Raw genomic sequence first — 18,382 nt, forward strand, 5'->3', positions numbered from 1 at the left:
CGGTTTAAGGTATACTTAAAGAAAAAGTAGAAAGTTAATAACATCTTTGAATTGAGCTTAGCTCCTCCTTGCTAGGCTAATTATAAACAATTTGTATCATTTCTGATCTTAATCATAAGCTATCTGAAATTTCCTACACCCATATTTATTTTGAATATAGTCAATCCATTTTTCCCAGTCTCGTTTATATCTCTCGTTTGAATTTTCCTTGAGATATGCAAATATTTTAGCCATCTCTGCTAAGTTTGTGATTTTCAATGTCCATTCCTGGATAGTAGACAAATCTTCCTTCTTCCAATATTACGCCACCAACAATCTAGCTGCAGTTATCAAAAGCAAAGTCAAGTTAATCTCTAGATTAGAGATCTCTAGAGCCAAGGTGGCGCAGTGGTTAAATGCAGCACTGCAGGCTACTGCTAGATCAGCAGGTCAGCGGTTCAAATCTCACCGGCTCAGGGTTGACTCAGCCTTCCATCCTTCCGAGGTGGGTAAAATGAGGACCCAGATTGTTGGGGGCAATATGCTGACTCTCTGTAAACCGCTTAGAGAGGCCTGAAAGGCCTATGAAGCGGTATATAAGTCTACTGCTATTGCTATTGCTATTATTACTGCTGTACAGTCAGTAATTATACATAACAAAAAATAGGTGTGTGTGTGGGTAAACTTTATCCTTTTTTTTTTTGGAGAACATTTTGCATAATCCATCATATTTTTATAAGTCTACCATGTCATTTAATTTATATTGATGTTTTTTCCCAATCCGTAGCAAGGCATTCCCCAGAAGATGACCTTTAAAATTCTCATCCACCTCTTTATTATACAGCAAACAAGCAGCCATATACCAAATCATACCCTTCAATACTGAACACTCCATCCCCTGCTAAATTAATCCAATCGCTTAACATTCCATATTAGAGACTTAGTTACCATCATTAGCCCCCTGGAACTTTTTAATAGCCATCTGAAGATCTTGGAATTTAACCTTTGGCCTAGCTCCTCCCAGTGTTTTTGATGTAATACCTGTATGCTCCTGAACGGTGGCTTGTGTACATTGCTTTCTTAATTCCTGTTCCATTCATCTAGTAACCACGCGGTCTTGTCTTTGTTCTTTAGCTTCTTGTACCTCTGAGAGAACAAGTTGATCCCCCCTTGTTAATACTTGAGTGGTTTGCTTTCCATCATATCCTTCTTGTTCTCTTTGTCTAGATCTAGAGGAAGAGGGTTGTCCACCCTTCAGTACGTTGGTGTAGAAATCTTGTGCCTTCCATACTGTATTGAGGCAATGTCTTTTTCCAAGGTAGCTAAATACGATGCCAGCTGGTGTGTCCCATCTAAACTGTATCTGATGATTTTTAAGCTCTTCAACTAAAAAGGCATAGTCTTTCCTAGATCTCAGCATTTTAGGTGGTATCTCCTTCAAGACAGTCACCTCCCGACCCCCGATTTGAAGCTTATTTTTGTAGGATTCCTGTAATATCGTATTTCTCACATCTCTAGTGGCGAAGTAGATCACTATATCTCTTGGTAATTGTTTTTGTTTTGCCAGCGAGGAATTAACGTGGTAAACCTTTTCGATTTGCCAATCAAGATTCCCTCCTGACCTTCCTGCCATCAGGTCGAAGGCTTCAAAGAGTGTCTCTTTCAGGTTGTCTTGTTTATTTTCAGGGAGGCCCCTTATCCTTAAAGCAAATTCCATTTGCCTATACTGTAGCATTATGATTTCATTTTCTGCATCGCTAACCTTTTGCTGGACCGCCTCCATTTTCATTACCAAGTTCGTATTAGAGTCACTAAGATCTTCTAACTTTTCTTCAGGGCCATGTGCATAACCCACTAGCACATTCAGAGCCATCAGAAAGTCCCCTCTAATCCTTTGGTTACATGTCATAAGTTCTTCAGACATCTGTTTGTTAGAAGCAGCTATCTCTTCCTTAAGTTTTGCTTCCATCGTAACAGCATGCTTTTTTAACGCATCGATTAATTCCTTCTGCAGAATTTCCCTTGTCAGGGAAATTCCCTGCAGAAGTAGAAGGGAGTAATGATTGTATTTTAGCAGAAGGTGCTGGTGAATTTCCAGCACTTTTCGATGCGGGGGGAGGAGGGGGGGAAATTTTTGCTTAGAAGCCATCTCAAGCTTAATCTTTTTTAGTCAGTTAAAAAGTCCAGGCAGTCCAATTATACAGCAATTGCTATTTGTTTAGATAATAAATCACTTCTTGGTAATAAATCACTTTTAGGCTTTGCAAAAGTTCTATCCGAGACACTCCCCTCCTACACAGCTCGGCGCCATTTTTATAGAACTTTCAACAAGTAATCAGCAGAAGGAATTCTTTGCAGATGGAGCTAAGGATTTATACATACAGTTAAGATGTTCACAGATATTGGTTCAGCTCGGCTTGAAGTCCATAATAAATCATTGTGCTGAGGATGAGCGAAAACCTTCATTCTGCAACAAAAGGCAGAATGAATCCCGGCTCGGAGCTGCCATGCTGCAGCCAGTGCCTTCCCCCTTCCTCCCAGCGTTTAGGCTGAAAGGGCTAGTTGGAAAGCTTCCCATGCATAGCTTCTCATCTCTCTCTTCTAAGCCCAAAGAAAGGATAAATAAACTGCCAAACAGCTTGATAGATTGCTGTTTAGACAGATTAACGACGCCAAGATTCCAGAGCTGTTAAAGATAACAACCCTCTGTCAGGCTCCGCCCACTGGAAGTCTCAGGCAATAAACTATTATTAACACTCAATGTTTTGACACTGTTTCAGTAGTATTGTGTTAGTTTTTTTTAATGTAAATTAACGATTTATTCCATAAGTAGAAGACATGTGTTAAACAAGAAGTGAATAGAATGAAATACAAACGTGTTGAAATAATATGGAAAAAAAATTGGATGAGAAATGCTAGTGATAATATGTGGTTTTGTATGGACAATGTATTATTTTGTCAAAGAACATAATTAAAACAAATGATACAAATGTTAATGTCCAAGAAAATAAATATGAAATAAAATCATTAATTTTATTAGACTGTTGAAAGTGTAATTTATTCAATTTAGGCAATGACCAACTCCAGATGGACACTGGACAGCTTAAAATAAAACTAAACAAGCTAGAAGATACAATGTAAATAGAACGATAAAAAAAGAATAAAGATGGCAAATTTCTCCAACAACACACACATACACCCCTGCAAATATATCCAACAAGGGCCACTCTAATCTGAGACTTAGGAGAACACATAGGTCTTTATGGAATGCCATCAGGATGGGGAGCCACAGCAGGTGCCACAAGCGAAAGCATGCTTTCTGTCTCATAGATGATACAAAGGGCATGCCAATCTTGTCAGCTTATACTGAGCTGACATCTTGGGAGTTAGATATTCTGTCAAATAATAACCAGGACTTACATCATACTTAAATTTATAGCTAATAATCAGCACCTTGAGCTGTACCTGGAAGCATACTGATAATTAATGCAGCTCAAGAAACAGGGATATCATGTTCGTCCATGGTGTTCAAAGAGGACCTTGACATCTAGCAGATTGTGGGTTGTCCACGATGTGTCTGCAGGTGGCTGGTAAGACCTATATGGGCATGAAATGTTCTATCACATGTCGGGCAGACATATGGGCATCATTGCTGCGGCATTTGCTCTAGCTTTGTGGAGTGCTCGCTTATCTTGTGCCATGGTTGGTCTTCTGTCCTCAGATGTCTGGCAGCCTTGGTGGATCAGTGTGTGCCATGTTGATCAATCTTGTGCCAGGGTTTCCCAGGAAGTGGTGTCAATTTCCAGGGACTTGAAGGTGAAGGAGGCTTTCAACATATCTCTGTATCGCTTCCTTTGTTCTTCATGCAATCGCTTTCCTTGAAACAGCTCACCATAGAGGAGTTGTTTGGGGATGCGATGGTCTGGCATCCTTGCAACATGGCCTGCCTCAGCAGGATGTGAACTGATGGCAGGCCTGCTCTGGAGGGGACCTCTGTGTCTGGCACCTTGTCCTGCCACTGGATACTCAGTATTCTACGGAGGCAGGTCAGGTGGAAGTGGTTCAATTGCCTAGTGTGCCTCCTGTATACAGGCCAAGTCTCACTGGCATACATCAGGGTAGTTAGCACTACTGTAGACTTTAAGCTTTGTAGCAAGGCTTATTTCATGGCAGTCCCACGCGTTGGTCAATAATCTGCCAATACAGAGCTTGCTTTGGCGATTCTGCAGTTGACCTCAATGTCAATTTTTACTGCATGGGAGAGAGTGCTGCCAAGGTATGTAAATTGGTCCACTGCTTGCAGCTTTTGTCCCTTCACCGTGATAATGCGCTCTTGGGGTTGGGCTTTTGGAGCTGGCTGATGCATCACTTCGGTCTTTTTTATGTTGATAAGGACACCAAAGTTGTCACATGCTGCTGCATATTTGTCCACACTGGCTTGCATTTTCTGCTCTGATCCAGCATTCAGGGCACAATCATCAGCAGGGGAGGTCACGTAGCACAGTCTCCTTTATCTTGGTGACAGCCTGGAGTCTTCACAGGTTGAACAATTTCCTGTATCTCAGGCTAATTCCCAAGGAACTGTTCTGGAAGGCATCTGACAGCATGCCTGAAAACATTATGCTGAACAAGATCACTGCTAACATGCACCCTTGCTTGATGCCATTTGTAACAGGAAAGGCCTCTGAAGCTTCTCTGTCATCCAGAACATGAGCCGTCATACCATCATGGAACTGACATACCATCAGGATGAATCTATCAAGGCACCCAAACGTTGACAAGTTGTGCCACAGACCTTCACAACTGACAGTGTCAAAAGAGATGTCATATGGATATACTGGAGCTTGCCTACCACTGCCCATGCCAATGCATTCTGGACTAGGGGAAGTTTTCAAGTGGTTTCAAGAAGCTCCATTTAGAATGCATCACAAAGTAAAGCTGTAAGATGACTAGGTCATGAGTGAATGTCCAAAGGGCCTCCCAGTCCAGAAATGAATTTTATTTTACTTTACTTTTCATCTATATGTTGAGCAAGAGGGGAGAATGTGAATTCTATAGCCCCTCATAAAGGAGATGCTAAAACTTACTGCAATATAAGGAAGGAAAAAAATTACCATAAATTGGTGCAACTAAATCCCAAAATCCTTGGAGAACAATATTGTGATTGACAGTGTCAAAAGCCACTGAGAGATCAAGGCATTCAAGGTTATGTCTCTTGGCATTGGCATAGATCATCTACAAATGTGAAACCCAACTAAAAGGTGTTTAGATCAATTGCATTCTTTTAGAACAGCAGTACAACTATCTTTTCAATAGCCGTCCCTTTTTAGGGAAGAGGCCATCATCACAACATGTCTGGCCACTTTAAAGGAACTTGAGTCAAGCAAACGAGGATTGGGAAGGGGGTAAACAATGCAGAAAATTCTGTCTACTTCCTCAAGAGATTAGTTCCTATCTGAGATCACAGCCAAAGCATGAGGTCTAGTCATTTTAGCTAGACAAGCCAATCAGAATCTAACCTGGCATGGAATTGAATGACTTTGTTCAATATTTAGCCAGAATAACCCTTTTAGTAGTTCTGAAGAAGATCCTGTGGTCTCTCTTTGGCTACTAAACAGCTATAAGGGTGAAGAAATATTAGCATTTTTCTACCTTAATCATCATGAGGTAGCACTGATAGGGCTCATTGGTGTTTTGTCAGATTTAATTTGAGTCTTCCTCCATAGCATTTTATGTGTCTTTTCTGGCATCTCTTAGAAAATCTCAGTAAAATAAGACCTAGGAAGTAAAATGTACCAGGAAAAGTGTTTAGCAGATTCACAGTGTAGGAAAGATAACAAAGTGTAAAGTTTGGGAAGTATGAATGTGATGCTGAATGTGATAAGAGTTATACATGATAAAAAGTGTATGTTTTTATCATGTATGAAAATAATTGAATGCTAAGTGAATGGTTCAACGATGATCAGGGAATAAAACTGGGCCGTGTGATTTTTCTTGTTTAATGCCTTTGCTAATATTCAAATTACATGTACATATGATGATTACACTGTGTATTGGCCAAGAACTGAATTGATTCATAGCTAATGTCAGATTTTATGAGTCAACATAAAGCATGAATCTTAAAATTATAATACTAAAGACCAAGAAATTTACATTTGATAAAAAAAATAAAGGAAATGATTGTTAAGTTTACAGAAATTGTAAACAAAAAATCAAGGAAGTAGATGATTTGTATATCTTGGTAGACTTTTAATAATGTAAAAATAAAATGTATAAATTAAGGTAAGGGGTAATACTTTCTTTTGCAAAGTATAAATGCCTACAGATATGAAAAAATAGTATAAACATGCTTTTTCTGTTTTTTTATATGCAAGTATAATCTACGTGGTTGATAAGTGTTGAAAATGATTTGATAGCCAGGCAGATAACCAGGTAATCATATGGAGATAATAATTGGGTGTGTCTGGTAAAACTTAAAAAAAGAGGGACAAGAATAAATAGCTGCTCAGTGAATATGGTCACAAAACAAGGACTACTTTTAGTAAGTTAAAATGTAAAAAGTACACATTTCTTCCTTAGCCACAATATAATCATCATATGTACATGTAATTTGAATATTAGCAAAGGCATTAAACAAGAAGAATCACACGGCCCAGTTTTATTCCCTGATCATTTGTTGAACCATTCACTTAGCATTTCAATTATTTTCATATATGATAAAAACATACACTTTTTATTATGTATAACTCTTATCAGATTTCTGCCTTTTATTTCATAATTTTCTAGGAATACAGAAACAATGTTAACTTTTTATCTTGCTTCCTGGAGACTTGATAGTCCCCCTTCCCACCCCTCTTGATATTTCCATAATTTTTTACATAATACTTTTGGTCTGTGATTCTAAATATTCTTTTACACTTTTCATTTGTACTGCTCTTTGTAGCATTATATTAACTAATGTATGCATCTCAAATAAAAGTGGAGCAATAGACCACATAATCAAGTATAATGTGAGCAAACATTCCTTTATTTTTTATGACATAATTATATTAAAGCTCAGGTTTAAAAAAAACATTATCCAGAATGTCCAGAAAGATTACAAACAATTTTTTGTTGAATTAATCTTCTCTTGTATTTTAATGTACATAGCTAATAATTTTTAAACCATTAGGAATTCATTATTAGTATAAATATTCCGACTCTGTATGCTAGATATTTAGGAAATAATTAAAGTGGTTTATATTTTATTGTAGAAATAAATAATGATAGTGTTGGTCTTATATATAAATGCTCAAGAGATCCTTAACTTTTCTCTCTTAATTTTTCTTCTTTAATTTTTCATTTCCCCCCAGTAAGTAACAATGGAACTATATGAGTATTTTTTGAAGGCATCCCAAATAACTAATACATTTACAAGTGTATAATAAAATATTCCACAAATTTTGGTTGCTTTCGTGTAATTAAAAGGAGTAATTTCTTATTTATCAAGTCTTGTCTTTATTTACTGGCAATAGATTTAACGGTATTCTTCCTGTGCAACTATATTTATATTATGTGTTTTGTGGCTTGATGTTGAGTCTAGTTGTGGTATAAGAAATGTGAAGCAAGAATTAAACAATTCATAATTATGGTTGCCAAGCAATTCCTTAATGCCTTGTTGATCTGCAGAATGTGGAGTTGGCCAGAGTGCTGGATAAGATTGCTTCTGCCAGATCTCTGCACAGTCTCCAACTCCAAGGATTTCAAAAAGAAACCTATAGTAATAGTGGTGAAAACCAGTCACAAATGTGATTGGACACTAATGTGAGTTTATGTTAAAATCTACACACACAACGATAAAGCTGGTGAAACAGCAGTTCTTCTCTGCACTTATAGCAGCTTCTAGGGAAAGATAGAATGAAACTGTTGGTTGCTTTCAACTAAAGACATTTGTGATGTGATCTGGCATTACTTTTTACTTATGAAACCAGGGGAAATTCTTAGTGTCCTTTATAGTCCTAACTTGTGCATTGGTTCCATGCCCCTCACACTATCAGGCAGCTGAATGGGGCAAGAATGATTAGATTTGGGAGATTATTGATGCTCCTTTTGGAACATAAGTGGTGGTGTGTATTTTAAAGAAGCCATTATAATAATTATTATTTTTTTAAAAAGTTTTTTAAAAAGTTCATGTTGTAATTTTTCCAGAGGGGTAATAGAATGAATAAGATTTGGGAAAAACATCAGTAACATAACAGAACACTTTCCTTTAGTAATGTGTTTCTGTTCCTTAGGTTCAGAATATTCAGTAATATTATTCTGTTTTGTTTTTCACAGTCGGATAGCAATGCAAGCTTCCTTCGAGCTGCCAGAGCTGGCAATCTGGACAAGGTAGTGGAATATCTAAAAGGAGGAATAGATATCAATACATGCAATCAAGTAAGTAAGAAGTCATATGTGGGCTGATGTATTACAAGCTCCAGATTGTACTGTAATATTGAAAGTTAAATGGGAACCATCTTTTCCAGTGTTTTCTAGTTGCTAAAGAAGGCAATTACAGATAAAAATACATAGACCTGAAATGATTGCCAAAGGGGTGGAACTGATGGTCATCTGAATTGTTCATTATATGTAGAGAATGAAGATAGGATATTGTTACAGCAAGATTGTCAATTTTTTGGAACAAATCTACAAATGTTTTTCTTGTTAATTTGCTTGTTGATTAATGCCAGTTGAGATGATCAGTCTATATACTGTCTACAGTACACTGTCAACTTGCAAAGCATCCCTGGCCTGCTCTTGAGTTGCCATAGGAAAGGGGGAGATGGGAAACCGATGAAACGGCATAGCAGCAAAAGACAGATACACATTTCAGACTTATCTCTCTCAAGGTTGTATCCCAGGGTTACTTACAGCGGCCAGAGGGGAGTGACCTCTGCAACGAAATTGTCCTGTTGGTGAATGTGATTGATGACACACCCTGGAGGGAGGGGGCAACATGAAACATGGCTTGAAGCTCATGATTTAATTTGGGCATCTGTCGGAACCTTGACATACATAGCATCACACAGCTAGAATATCAGGGGTGATATAATTGTATTTAATATACAGTTAGTTACCGTACTGCTGTGCGGTAAATGTTATTTATTATATTTCAAATAAAAATGTTTAAAATGTCATCATATCTATGGACTTAAGCAATATTCCTCACACAATTCCCTCAAATCTTTTTTGGCTTGGAAATCTAGAAAATATAGTTATAAAAAAACTGGAGGTTGTCATATATCCAAAAGTTACAATTTGTATAAACATTGCATATTCCAGTGCTCTAAATAACTTTTATATCTATTTTGTTTGAAATACAAAATGGCAAAGTTGGCATGAGCCTTTTTCCAAATTCTCAGCAAAATCTAGGACCAAATGCTAAAGCCTTAAATATTATTTTGTTGTTGAATATTTTGATAGAATTTTGGAACAAAAATTGCAAATTATAATGCATATAAATTTATCCACCATAGCAATTACAGGAATGTAGGAATGTTATATATTCTGTGACAAAGATGATGTTGCTTGAAAAACTATTAGAGATACCACAGGTTAGGATCCATAGAATAGATTTAAGGAACAATGTTTATATTTCGAATGCCCATACAGACTGTCAAAATAATTATAAATAAATCTACATTCCTGAATGTAGTTGCTACAAGAAATGCAGTCCCAAATCATTTTTATTATAGTTTCACTGAAGAAGTAATATTGAACTTTATTCAGCTGAAGCTTTTCTTTAGGCCAATAAAGTCTTAATCAAGTGAAGGAGCTTTGCTATGTATATTAAAATGTATGTTTTTGACCGATAACTTAGTGAAGCATTATCTTTCAGAATTTTTATCTCTATCTATCTATCTATCTATCTATCTATCTATCTATCTATCTATCTATCTATCTATCTATCTATCTATCTATCTATCTATCTATCTATCTATCTATCATCTATATCTATCTATCTATCTATCTATCTATCTATCTATCTATCTATCTATCTATCTATCTATCTATCTATCTATCTATCTATCTATCTATCTATCTATCTATCTATCTATCTATCTATCATCTTCTATCATCTGTCAATATAGCTCCATCCATGCATAATTATTGACCAGAAATACAGATGTACAGAATGGAAAATTATGAGTATTTCAAAGAGAGGGGACAGCCTCAGAACTACATAATGATAAATAAAAAACAGACTTCAACCTTCATAGTAGGTTATATAAATCATACACTTAATGGCCTCCCTATATATTTCAATAAAGTGATCTCACATTAATTGATCTACAATTGCGATTGATGCAGTTTACAAATGGCTCAACTGTGAGGCTAGCAGTGATCAAATGACATCGTGGTATATACTTTGCTCCTCTAATTATGTGCTGGCACAATAAATGAATAGGCTCCATCTTTATTTCTTTCCTGTGCCAGCTTGGTATCCTGTTTTTCTACAAATGTTTTACCTCAAAATGGAGATGTCCAACAATTGTAATGAAGATGTTTATGACATTAAAGGAAATATAACTCATGCTTCAACTCTAAGATAAACCAGCCAGTTGTAAGCATGCATGATAAAGGCATTTAAATACAACTTACTTATGCAATAAATTATTTACCATATCTCATAAAACAGTAAAACAGATTCTCTGTATCTTATGACTACACATAGATATAAATATGTAAAGGAAAAACAAATACAAATAGCCATATATTCCATAAAACAGTAACATGAAGACAGCATAGAAATATTTCAGAGACAGTAATATTTTATTAATTACATGTAGTGAGGTAGCATAGTCTGTAATATTTGGCTTTCTACTACTAAAATGTACCTTCTTCCAGATCTTCCTCCACAATGGACCTGGTGTTTAGTGATCTCACATGTGGAAGCATGAAATTTCTTTACTATTTATATGGAATACCAGATAGCTAGTATTCTATTAGGAAAGCTTGAAGTATTATAGATAGAATAAATTTGAGGAGCTAATGTTCCTCTGTGGCAATCAGAATAGGGACCCAGTTTCTTCATTATAAAGCATGCTGTATATGACATTAATAAAACAGCATTTTAGAATCATGTTCCACTATAACCCTGAGTATGTTTATATTCTCATCAATGTTATATGTGTGCTATGAATGTTTTTTTAAAAGAGGAGGACATAAACAAAATAATTAAGTAGATTATTTTAAACTTTCGTACTACTCTTCAGGATTTTGACTCATTTGAATAAGGGGCTGGTTAGTTTATTTATAGGTATGTGGGAAAGCAAAGCCTCAGTTTTTCAGTGGACAATAAAATTCTTAACTATGAATCATACTCCCAAGAAGCTCTGGCTTGTGTAGCATTTGATTCTTCTTGAAGGTGGGCACCAACCTTATTTTTTCCTTGTCCATCCACTTACTTTTGAGATTACATTCCAAAGATAAAAGAAAGATTAACACACTGTGTGTTAACCATTGTAGGCCAAAACGCTTTTGCTAAGATCTTTTGTTACAATATTCACTATATATGAAGCAATTATAGCTATAATAGTGGTAGTTTATTGCTAATTATTATTGCTAACTCAGTGAGTTAAAATCAAAATTTGGTCCCATCAATAAAATAATCTTCTGAGTAGAGTTCTGCTCAGATTACTTCTTCAATGGAAATATCTTGTTCTCCTTCTGGTGACCCTCTAGTTCTGACCCCATTGTTTCTAGTGGGATAACCTTATAGGAGAATATCTTGACCTGTTACTGGGTCAGAAAACATCTATTCAATGTGTTATTCCTTTTGAAAGAGTATCTAAAGCCAAAAGATACATTCTACAATAGGAAGGGCACTTTGAGATTTATTGAGAGCACATTAATGGAAACAAGCAAGTTATTTTTGACATGGTTTTTTCCTTTGATTGTCCTAAATTACATAATCTCCTTCCTTTTGGATATATTATATATATTATATAGATACCTTTCACCCCAGCTCAGTTGATAAGTAGAACTCTGTGGCTTAGTGGTTAACACATCTGCCTAAGATGCAATACAGCACAGGTTCGAATCCCAGTAAGGGTATGGCTAGCTGATGAGAGCGAAATAGCTTGAAATAGACCTATACTAGTCTCCCTTTATTTATTTATCAGCACAAATACATACATACATACATACATACATACATACATACATACATACATACATATACATACATACATATAATTTGTCATAAAAATGACATTTTTTAAGAACTGCAGGAAAAATTAAATGCGTAAATATACTCAGTAACTTCTCTCCTTCCCCTCCATGTCTCTTTCTGTCATTAAATTAAAAGATAAAGAATGTTAGTAATATTATATAACTCCTAAAATGCCAGTAAAAGCAGAAGCTCTGATAATTTTTTAAACCAAGAAGTTTACAATTTTCTAAATTTAGAGATTGTTGCTAGCTACCATAAATGAATTGTAGCCCTTCTAAATATCCTTAGATAAAGAAGGACTAAATAATTTTATTTACACATATTACAGTGATAGTAATGGGACATGGTAAAATAAACACTACTTAGTTGTGTTATACTTTAATTCCTGTCACACTTTTCTATGTGACCTCTTTTAATTGTAGATTGATTCTTGGTTATACAGTATAAAGAAATGCAATACTGAAGTTTTAAAGAGACAATGATAGACACATCTATTATTTAACTATTTTTCTATTTTCCTTTCATAAATATCTCTTTCCTGTAGGTTTATAGCAGCATTTTCTTAAAATTAAATAGGACACTTCAGTGTAAAGCTCAAAAAACACTGATCTTCTGTTTTCTGATCCCTAGAAAAATCAACATGAGTTTTTTTCCATCAGTGTCTTTTTTCCTGCTTTGATCCATTTAATCAGTTAAGCAGTATTTGGTTTCTAGCCAGTCTCTCTTCTAAATAGATTTGATTGTGCTCAACTGACCTTTTGCTGATTCTATTGATAATTGCAACTAAATCGTATGTGTAGTGTGGTGTTAATTTATTTCAGGCTCAGTACCTTTGACTATATGTATAACTTCCACATAACTGTCTCAACAGAATGAGCTATTGCATTTTTTCAATATATTTAGCGCATAGTGCCCTGTGTCATATTAAACACTAATAAATGTATTAGCAAACTTGTGATCTATATAGCAAATCTATGCAGAGTTCTATAATCAAAGGAAATGTGATTTAAAGCGTGCACACTTAACACTTACATTTACATCTTTTCATGGACTTTCCCGTCTGCTCTCTGCAATTGATGCAGAATCCTCCCCACAAAATATGTTCAGTATTCTCTGATATCCCTAAAATTCCAGCCATTGCACGGCATACTATTTAAATACTATTATATATATATATATATATATATATATATATATATATGTATGTATGTATGTATGTATGTATGTATGTATGTGTGTATGTGTATGTGTATGTGTATGTGTATGTGTATGTGTATGTGTATGTGTATGTGTATGTGTATATGTATATGTATATGTATATGTATATGTATGCATGCACATACGTACGTACGTACATACATACATATATACACACACACAAACACACACAAACTATTGGGAGATCACATCCACAAATTTGAAAGAAATGTCATTGGTATTCTGATGTCACTCAAGTGTTGCACTAAGGATGCGGTGGAAATCATTATCTAGAAAGACCTATATGGCAAAGCACTATAGTGTATACCTGAAGAACTGATGGATTGAATCAATTCAAATAAAAGAATTGATGTACTGAATCAGTCAGTTCTTAATCATAAATAAGTTATCACAGCTAAGCTGTTCCTGATCTGGTCCTTCAAATCTTCCGATGGTGTATCCATTGCTGCTGTAATTGAGTTCATCCAAGTTGGACCATAAGAAAAGCTGAGTGCCAAAGAATTGAGGCCTTTGAACTATGGTGCTGGAGAAGACACCTGCGAGTCCCTTGGACTGCAAGGCGATCAAACTGGTAAGTCCTAGAGGAAATCAACCCTGATTGCTCTTTAGAAGGCCAGATCCTGAAGATGAAATCAAATACTTTGGCCACCTAATGAGAAGGAAGGACTCACTGGAGAAGAGCCTAATGCTGGGAAAGATTGAGGTGAAAAAAAGAGGGGACAACAGAGAATGAGGTGGCTGGATAGAGTCACCGAAGCAGTCGGCATGAGCTGAAATGGACTCCAGAGGATGATAGAGGACAGGAAGGCCTGGAGGAATGTTGTCCATGGAGTGGATGGGTCAGACATGACTTCACAACTAACAACAACAATCTCTTTCAATACATTTGAATTTACTCTCCCTTACAATACATTTAGGAATGCCTTTTCAAATATAATTCTGCCAATCTAGTTTCAATATCTATATGTGGCTTATAAAGTACACGTTGTGTGTGCTACATGTAAGGCATTTTTGTTGAGGGCCTCTTTGCATGGGGGTGCATCTGGGCCCAACTCTCTTCTGCTTCTGAAAAACTCTGAAGACAATTTTATTTTGAAAGCACTTTGGCCCTTGTAGGCAACCAATGAGTTAATTTCTATGTTTACATGTATGTTATCTATATTTATATTGTTTTTCTGGTTGAATTCTTCAGGTTCTTGTAAGATTAGAAAAGGTAAATAAATGATAAATTAAACACACAGACCTAAATTATGAATGTTATTTGACTGTTTCCTTTCTTGCTTTGGACAGTATCTGCTTTATGCTGATTTAATAGATTTTCCACACTGGGAAATTATTGCTCCCATCTTGCTAGGTCTATGATTTATACTGAAGTTGAGAAACAGTGTGCCTAATATGACATTCTGACATGTCAATGTAACCTCCAAATTAACAGTATAATTTATTTGTATACAGAATGGACTTAATGCCTTACACCTGGCTGCCAAAGAAGGCCACGTAGGTTTGGTTCAGGAATTGCTGGAAAGAGGATCTGCAGTTGATTCTGCAACTAAGGTACTATTTACTGTCCAGGTGCTTAGAAAAATATAATTAACCCAAAAGAGTGAATGGTAAAATCTATTAGTAAATTGTTTTAATGATTTGAAGTTTAGTTAGGCATAATTTCTAAATTATGCCCTTTGTATATTTCCCAAATAATTTCTACAAGTTGCTTTCTCTTTCTAATTCTGAATGAAATTTCATCTGCACATGAATCACAATTTTAGTTCTGTAAAACTTTGCAAGACTTATTGCAAGTAATGATTGTTTTGGATTTATTATACTAAAATCAGGATTTAATATTTAACCAAGACAGGCAGAACAAGCCTGAAACAAATATAAACTCATTTGTTCCCCCATTTCCTGCTTCTTCTTATGTGCAGCTGATAGAATAATTTATTTCATTATGGATTAGAACTGTTGTTTTCTTTCAGCGGATATTCTAAAGTAGTTCAATTCTTTTGGTGTGCATAACTATATTTCAATGTTCATGTTGTTGACAGAATTTCATAATTAGAAACAACTATTTAAGTAAATTATTCCCAAATTGTGATGCTTCCTAATGAAATGCCTACCAACAGTACTGATTTTTTAAAAAGAATAAGTATATTGCTTTCCTAGAAATGTGTTTCGATAATCTTAATTTAAATCAGATTTTAAAGGAAATGGAAGATATTGAACATTTTATAATGGAGAAATTTCAACATTTATTTCATATTTTTATTGATATTATAGAGATTGTACTGTATGTTGCTCTGAATTCTAGGTACAAGTTAAATTAATGTGTACTTTTTATTTTGTGCAAAGCAGAAGGGAAATACCGCACTACATATTGCCTCCTTGGCGGGACAGGCTGAAGTGGTCAAAGTTCTAGTTAAGGAAGGAGCTAATATTAATGCACAGTCTCAGGTAAGTTGACATATATGTGCAACTTTCTGCACATATATGTGCACTTTATATAAAAATTGTCTGAAGATTAATTGTTGATATATATAGAGAAGTACACAGTTTATTCAGTATTGTGATTGATGTTAACAATTTCCAGCAGATGCAACTAAATAAACTATTTTATAAATGATGCATATTATCATCAATAATATCAAATAATCATTTCCAGATTATTTAAACTATCCTTTATAATCTGGTATTCACATATCCTTCTGCAAAAGCAGTCACCATTTTGCAACATATCAAGCATAAGATAGCCAAATCCCCATCCCTAAATTTAGATATAGCTTTAAAATGTCTTAGTAACACAATAATATTTTTAATCATTCCTAAAAATGTTAGAAATTAGTTCATGCACAGTTGTATGTCTAATTAACAAGGAACCATCAATAGAAGTGACCAAAGAATATGCTTCTAATTTTTTGCCTATCCATCCTAGGAAGGGCATGCTTAATAACTATATCTTTGCAAATGTAAAATACAGATTTAAAATATAGCATTATTATGTTTTTATTTTCTCTAAAAGTCTAAAGTTTACCATAATAACAAGGAGTGATTATTCACAAGCCATAACTACAAGATAGCATCTAGAATAATGCTTTCCTAGACACCCACCGCCTTATATTCAGGAAATGCCTTGGTATCTAAGACAGTATTCTTTGATCTATTTTTGTAATTGCTGACTCACACCAGCAAAACAGAAGAGGCCTCCTGTTCTTGAGGGAGGGAAAGAACAGAAAGAACTGACAAATCTTTAAATAAAGGGGCATCTATAATCAGATGAAAATTCCTAATCTGTGCATGATGCTACTGAGGTTCATCTTATAAAAGGGCCTCAATGTATATAAGGTTTAAAGTATGTGTTTCCTTCAAAGTATATTAAGGCATTTCTATATGCATCAGTATTTTTACAGTATTAATGTGCAATGATCATGTTCCCCATGTCAAAGCAATCTCAAGTTATCCCACATGGTTGGCATATACTTGGGAAATTGCATACAATACATTTAGAAACAAACATATGTACACACTGATTTAATGCCTGCATAATATTAGTATGGATAGTCTAAGGCAAGTGTCTCCAATTCCTGGGCTGTGGCCCTCTACCAAGCCACAGCCTCTTCGGAACTGGGCCGCACTACTAGCAGGTGAGCATGAGTGCAGCTCCACTTACATGAGCGGTGGCCACGCACGTGCGAAGCTTCATTTGTAAAAGTGGCAGACTCCAAAACACCAATCAATGGAACCATCCCCTCCTCCCTGCCAATCCACCAAGCTGGAAAGGTTGAGGACTGCTGGTCTAAAGAGCATCAAAATCTAAAGGCTGAGCTCTCCCCTCTTCCCTTATGGTTGATAAGCTGTTTCAAACGTTGGAATAGCTGGGAAGTTAATCAAGGAATGTTAATTTTTAAAAGTTGAATTAGAGTTCTTTCAGCAAAAAAAAAACCTGCATACATTATTATGATTAGATTCTGCTTAGGCTATTTATAGGTGGACAAGTTGAAGCCAAGGTTTATATATGTAGGTGGCTTCTTTTGTATCATCCTTGGAATTCTATCCAAATCCACCGGTGTAATTTGCTAAAAATTATCTGCGATGGCTCTAAAATTAAGTTAAAATTAAGTACCTTGGGGACTATAACTTTGCAGAACATTGTGCAAAGTTATACTTTGCTGGTATGTTTCATACAATATTAAGGGCAGCTCTTGGCCCTCAAAATGTTTTTCCCATAATGCCAGTTTGGTATAGTGGTTAAAGCATCATAAAAGAAAGAGACCATGAGTTCTAGTTTTGCCTTGGGCATGAAGCCAACTGCATAACCCTGGGCCAGTCATTCTCATTCCTAGGAAGGAAGTGATGGCTAAGCACCTCCAAACAAACCTTCCCAACAAAAATTCAGGGGTTCTCCAAGCAGTCACCAGGAGTCAACACTGACTTGAAGGCCCAAAAACAAATGAACAAAACCCCACATTATCTAGGTAGAATCTATCTTTGAACAGTTAAACATTGGTAAGATATACTTACGTAAAATCTGATAACTAGATTTTGGTCAGGCATTATAATAAACAATTCCCAGTTTGAATGGTTTTCAAACTGCTATTTTGTTGCTAAATCCCTAAATCATTTGTTGCTGGAATACTAGAATGGCGTCTTCCATATTTGTAAAGTGTTGTCTAATTTATTGTTAGTCATGTTCTACCGTAGATTGAAACTAGCTTAGTAGGTAGTCAAAACTGAGCTCTCTCACCTTAGAAACTTTGTTACTGTGATATAAATTAGGATTTTAAGGCTGTATTATATTTTGTCCCATTTTAATTTTAATGTGGTTCTATTAGTGTTCTATTGGGACGCAGTGGGTCAGTGGCTAACATGGTGAGCTTGTCGATCAGAAAGGTCAGCAGTTAGAATCTCTAGTGCCATGTAATAGGGTAGGCTCACATTATTTGTCCCAGCTTCTGGCAACATAGCAGTTCAAAAGCACGTAAAAATGCAAGAAGAAAA

The 18,382-nt window shown here is 35.6% G+C and overlaps 1 protein-coding gene across 33 annotated transcripts in view; it reads left to right on the forward strand.

The window, feature by feature from the left end:
- The window catches only part of ANK2 (ankyrin 2), a 297,111-nt gene that overhangs the window by 168,306 nt on the left and 110,423 nt on the right, over positions 1 to 18,382 (forward strand). For 20 of the 33 annotated variants that reach the window (XM_087724233.1, XM_087724230.1, XM_087724226.1 and 17 more), the window contains exons 2-4: positions 8,296 to 8,397; positions 14,849 to 14,947; positions 15,740 to 15,841. In XM_087724233.1, the coding sequence (XP_087580359.1) occupies positions 8,296 to 8,397; positions 14,849 to 14,947; positions 15,740 to 15,841 (303 nt within the window). The remainder of the gene's footprint in view (positions 1 to 8,295; positions 8,398 to 14,848; positions 14,948 to 15,739; positions 15,842 to 18,382) is intronic. The other 13 variants (XM_087724241.1, XM_087724244.1, XM_087724255.1 and 10 more) reach the window with 1 other exon arrangement.

Source organism: Thamnophis sirtalis, unplaced genomic scaffold, assembly GCF_051295495.1.
Source record: "Thamnophis sirtalis isolate CommonGarterSnake01/CBP01778 unplaced genomic scaffold, rThaSir2_p1.2 scaffold_10, whole genome shotgun sequence".
In the NCBI taxonomy this organism is placed as follows: Eukaryota; Metazoa; Chordata; class Lepidosauria; order Squamata; family Natricidae; genus Thamnophis; species Thamnophis sirtalis.